Source organism: Citrus clementina, unplaced genomic scaffold, assembly GCF_000493195.1.
Source record: "Citrus clementina cultivar Clemenules unplaced genomic scaffold, Citrus_clementina_v1.0 scaffold_5, whole genome shotgun sequence".
Classification (NCBI taxonomy): domain Eukaryota; kingdom Viridiplantae; phylum Streptophyta; class Magnoliopsida; order Sapindales; family Rutaceae; genus Citrus; species Citrus x clementina.
This window is the reverse complement of record NW_006262201.1, coordinates 14,885,973-14,890,608: the sequence shown is the minus strand read 5'-3', so window position 1 is coordinate 14,890,608 and position 4,636 is coordinate 14,885,973. Positions and strand designations below refer to the sequence as shown.

General features: G+C 36.0%; 1 protein-coding gene across 1 annotated transcript; it reads left to right on the top strand.

The window, feature by feature from the left end:
- The first annotated feature begins 370 nt into the window (after positions 1–370).
- Positions 371–2,521, top strand: LOC18040347 (CBS domain-containing protein CBSX3, mitochondrial). Its single transcript, XM_024185089.1, has 6 exons — positions 371–530; positions 777–1,042; positions 1,131–1,212; positions 1,681–1,754; positions 1,890–1,950; positions 2,034–2,521. The coding sequence occupies exons 2-6, from the start codon at positions 785–787 to the stop codon at positions 2,174–2,176; spliced, it is 618 nt and encodes a 205-aa protein (XP_024040857.1). The 5' UTR covers positions 371–530; positions 777–784; the 3' UTR covers positions 2,177–2,521.
- Positions 2,522–4,636: the final 2,115 nt, after the last annotated feature.

Genomic DNA, 4,636 nt, shown 5'->3' with positions numbered 1-4,636 from the left:
TATTGCATTAAAAGGTTAAAATTGAAATGAATGGGTTCAAATTGAAATGAATGTGTTCAAAAATATACATACATAATAAAATTGCTTTTATACACAAAAGAGATCAGATTTGGATGCCAAGCGGATAATAAAATATTTGTCAAACCCATATCAGTTAACTAAATGGAGGTTTAAACTCCCACCGGTACCCGTACCTGTAGGCTGTAGCAGCCAAAATTGTAAAAACTGGGCTCGTTTATGTATTTATAAAATCGAGATCCTTCTCGTCAAAAAAAAAAATCGACATCCTTGTACAACCGGGGTTAATTTGGTACAATTGATTAAATAATAATCTAAATGTAAATTTTGTCTATTGAAGGGCGCTATGGCAATAATCAAATAGGAAAAGAAGTAAAGAATTAGGATCACGGGTCACTCTCACCCACTGCCATTTCCTTCTTATTCTATTTGGGTTACAGCAGGTCTCTCAATCTTATCCCGTATCTGCTGCTTCTGCCGCCGCCACCAGTATTGCTCTCTCACACTCACAGGTAAAAAGCCATTCCTTCCTTGGCGTAATCGTTGTTTTGATCTTGTTCGTGCGCCTTTAATTTATGAACCGAAAAATGAATCGGATCGGTTGATCAAGATGAATCCTATCTAACTCTTTGAGATTTCATATCGTTTATGTGCTTATTAATTGATGAGTTATGACAAAATTGTCGAGGATTTATTTCCCATGATTTTTAGTCTTCAGGAAAGATTCTATTTCATCATTGTTGATTATGTTGTAATAGGAAAAAAAATGCAAGGGGCAATTCAATCATTTCTATCCCATGGAAATATCGTCAAATCTGCTGTTCTGCAACGCATCCGTTTGGTCAATCCGATGCTTAGGCCTGTAGTTTCTTCGCGGTTCGAGTCGGTTTCATCTGCTCGTATGGAAGAGCATGGTTTCGAGAGCACAACAATTTCAGACATATTGAAAGCAAAAGGTAAAGGTGCGGATGGCTCTTGGCTTTGGTGCACTACTGATGACACTGTCTATGATGCTGTCAAGTCGGTGAGCAGCCACCCCCTTGAAATAGTTATTTATTTTATTATGAATCGATGACATTTTTAGATGTCTAAATAATTGATTATCATTGCAGATGACACAGCATAACGTTGGAGCGTTGGTCGTCGTCAAACCCGGAGAGCAAAAGTCTGTTGCTGGGATCATCACAGAGAGAGGTATTTTCAAAGCGTGCCATAATTGAAAATAATATGAATGTACCGGAACTGTTAGCTGTTGTTGGATGTTTTGATTTATATTCCTTTCGAGTTCTCTTACTTTTTTTCTTTTTCCTTCAGTGAGTTATTTGTACTTCTTTTGTTAGATGTCTGCCTTCAATAGTCGCAATCTTATTGATCCTGGCTTTGGCTGTAGCAATTGAACATTTATCTGTTTAAATTATGGTGCATAGGCAGAATGATGTGAAGAGTGAAAATTCTATTACTATTGAGTTTCTGATTGAATTAGCTAATTTTTCTTTGCAACTTTTGACTTTAGCTTCTTGACTTTCTCGTTCACATCTCTGTGTGCTCGGTTTCCTTGGTTTAAGGAATGTAATGATGTGCTTACTGGTTTCAATGGTGCTGTGCAATGCCTTTGGCTTATTAATTTTTTTTCCATTTTTCTTTGTTACAATTAAATTCCAGATTATCTCAGGAAGATCATAGTGCAGGGAAGATCATCCAAGTCAACTAAAGTTGGGGACATCATGACTGAAGAGGTATGAACTAGTCCTTTAACAGGAAAATATGTTTGGTTCTAAGGTTTTTTACAATTGAACATGCAAATGTTTCTGCTCAAGCAAGCATAAGTGTGTGTATTGGCTGTTTGATGATCATATCTACGGCGGCTACAGAACAAGCTGATCACAGTCTCACCTGACACCAAAGTTCTGCGGGCAATGCAATTGATGACAGGTCACATGTTGCTGCCCTAGGTTAAATTTGTTTGTTTATTGCTTATCTAGATGAGTTAATCCTGATGCCCTTGATTTTGGCAGATAACCGTATTCGGCACATTCCAGTAATTGATGACAAGGGAATGATAGGCATGGTGTCCATTGGAGATGTTGTTCGTGCTGTGGTGAGTGAGCATCGTGAGGAGTTAAACCGCCTGAATGCTTTTATACAAGGAGGTTACTAGATGATGATGACAAGATGAAATGTTGTGATGCATGTTTTTTGAGTACTACTAATAAGACAGGAGGTTGTAAATATGGCGTGTTGTATGCATCTCCTGTCGTATGCTTTTTCTTTTTCCCTTTTTCCCAGATGTCAATATGCTTTGACGTGAAATAAGACCTTGTGGACTAACCTTAATTTTGCTTGGAATTTCTTTTGTTTTGTCCTGTGCTAACATTGAATGGTATTGTTGCCATGGATGTATATTTCTCTCTACAAGTTTGTTTATATTCCTTTTGTGAACAGTTTTGTCGGCTATTGCCTATTCTGATGTATATGGCAATTGAGATTTGAAGTCTTTGGAATACGGCACGCTGGGCAAATTGTACCTTAACTAACATAAATTGACGCAATTTATATTCGTGTATTATTGGCATGTGGTGAAACATCATAAAAGATTTTCTTTTATATTTTTAGGCTTTACTCTCTGAATTAATCATTTATTTGCTGATAAATGGAGATTTAATATTTTTAGATTTCCTTTTAATCTGACAAAGGTTTCGGTAAATAATAATAATGATGATATTATAGACAATAAAGACCAAGACAGTGTGTGACAACAAATACTGAAATAGACGTAAATAATAACATTTTTTGTAGTCAGATTTAGGGGTGGGCGTGGTTCGGTTTTTTACTAAATTTTCATAATTGTTCGATTACGATTATTTTAAAATTATAATCGTAATTAATTAAATACTCGATTAATCGAAATAATTCGATTCGATGCGGTTCAATTATTTCAATTATGAGCCTATTGAACCTATTTTGGGTTTTTTTTTTTAAATTTAAAATCTTAAATTAATAAATTTATCACAAACATAAAAATACCTTACAACAACAGCGACAAATAATGGCAACAATCCAGGATTGCACATGGTATAAAACTCTCTTTAAACATCAAATTTGGAAAACTGAAAGAAGCAAATCCTAACACTTTTCCACAATCTACATTTAGAACGATAGATTTCCTTATTGTCAGTTGGAAGCACTTGATTAGAATTACAAGAACACTACACATATTTCTCAAGGCAAAAGGAGAACCCAGATTGGAATTAGAGGAAATACCTCACAACAGTAGCGACAAATAAAGGCAGCAAAGGAGCACCGTGACAGCAGCAACAATTGACAGTAGGTGACAGCGGCAGCAGTAGCAGATGACACCGGCTGCAACAGGTGGTAGCGACGGCGGAGACTCGGCGACGAGTAGCAGCAGCAAATCAGATTCGTGAAGGACAAGCAGCGGTGATGACTGACAAGCAGTGGCGATGACGAGATTGCAGCGACGACGACGAGCAGCGAGGACGAGATTACAACGGCTGAAGGTGCTGCGGCTAAAGGTCACGAGTTCGGTTTTCGGCTGAAGAACAGAAGAAGTGTTTATTTGAATCATCTGTAGGGCAAGATTCCACGTATTTGATTAATATCCATGACTGTAGGATATGTTAGGAACCCTGCACAAGAAACAAATGAAATAACAAAAGGGTTTTAATGTTACCAAGTGTTTTAAAAAACAAACTATTTTTCTTTATCTGAAACAAAAGCAAAAATGGGTTCGGAGAAAATGTGCTTACTAGTTTCAATGGGGCTGATTTTGTCAGTGTCGTTTGGTTCATTGAGAGAACTAAAAATATGAGTGAGCTGCTGTTGGTTATATTTAATAAGCAATTACTACCAATGCCAATGTGTAAGTATACACAACAAGTAATAAAGTGATAAGTATTCAAGATCGTCTCCACAGGGATTGATGTTACTTAAAGTGTTAAAGCAATCACAATAGTACAAATCAACTTAGGACCGAAGCAAACAATTGTAAAGTGATGTCTAAAGTAATTGAGGATTGTGAAAGAATTAACTAAAATAATACCATAACAAAATAAACTAGGTTAAATGTATCTAAGATTCAATTGAGATTATAGTAGTTGAATGATCAAACTCTTCTTATGGGGTGATTATTGTTTATCAAATTAGCACTAGTTATTATAGCAAATGCTGCAGCATAGGGCAGAATAAATCTGCATCCTCAGCTATCACATATTGGAAGTCTTATACCCTTAAATCTATGAACAATGACCAATTGTTGATATACTTATGGTACAACATTATAACTCTTAGTCTCTCCACCCTACATGGTGATCACCTATGTCTAGTGTGTCACAAATCTTAACTTCAAGTATTGCCCTTATGAGATTCAAGATAACTTAATCCAAGAAACTCGAATTAAGATCAAGTAGTACTCTAATAATATCCGCTAAGACATGCCCTTTTGCTACTCTATCTTAACTGAAACTATTAAATGAGTGGTCAACCGAAATAACAGTTATATTCATAAAAACTACTAGAGTAAAATGCTACAGCAATCCCATAACAACATATAAGAACAGTCAAGAACCCATTGGATTATTAGTCACTCAACTACATGTAA

What these genes read in the sequence shown, in the direction of transcription:
- LOC18040347 (XM_024185089.1), top strand. Translation starts at nt 785, where the DNA reads ATGCAAGGGGCAATTCAATCATTTCTATCCCATGGAAATATCGTCAAA. An exon ending in TCTATGATGCTGTCAAGTCG is followed by an intron (nt 1,043 to 1,130) that starts GTGAGCAGCCAC and finishes TTATCATTGCAG; the next exon opens with ATGACACAGCATAACGTTGG. An exon ending in GGGACATCATGACTGAAGAG is followed by an intron (nt 1,755 to 1,889) that starts GTATGAACTAGT and finishes CGGCGGCTACAG; the next exon opens with AACAAGCTGATCACAGTCTC.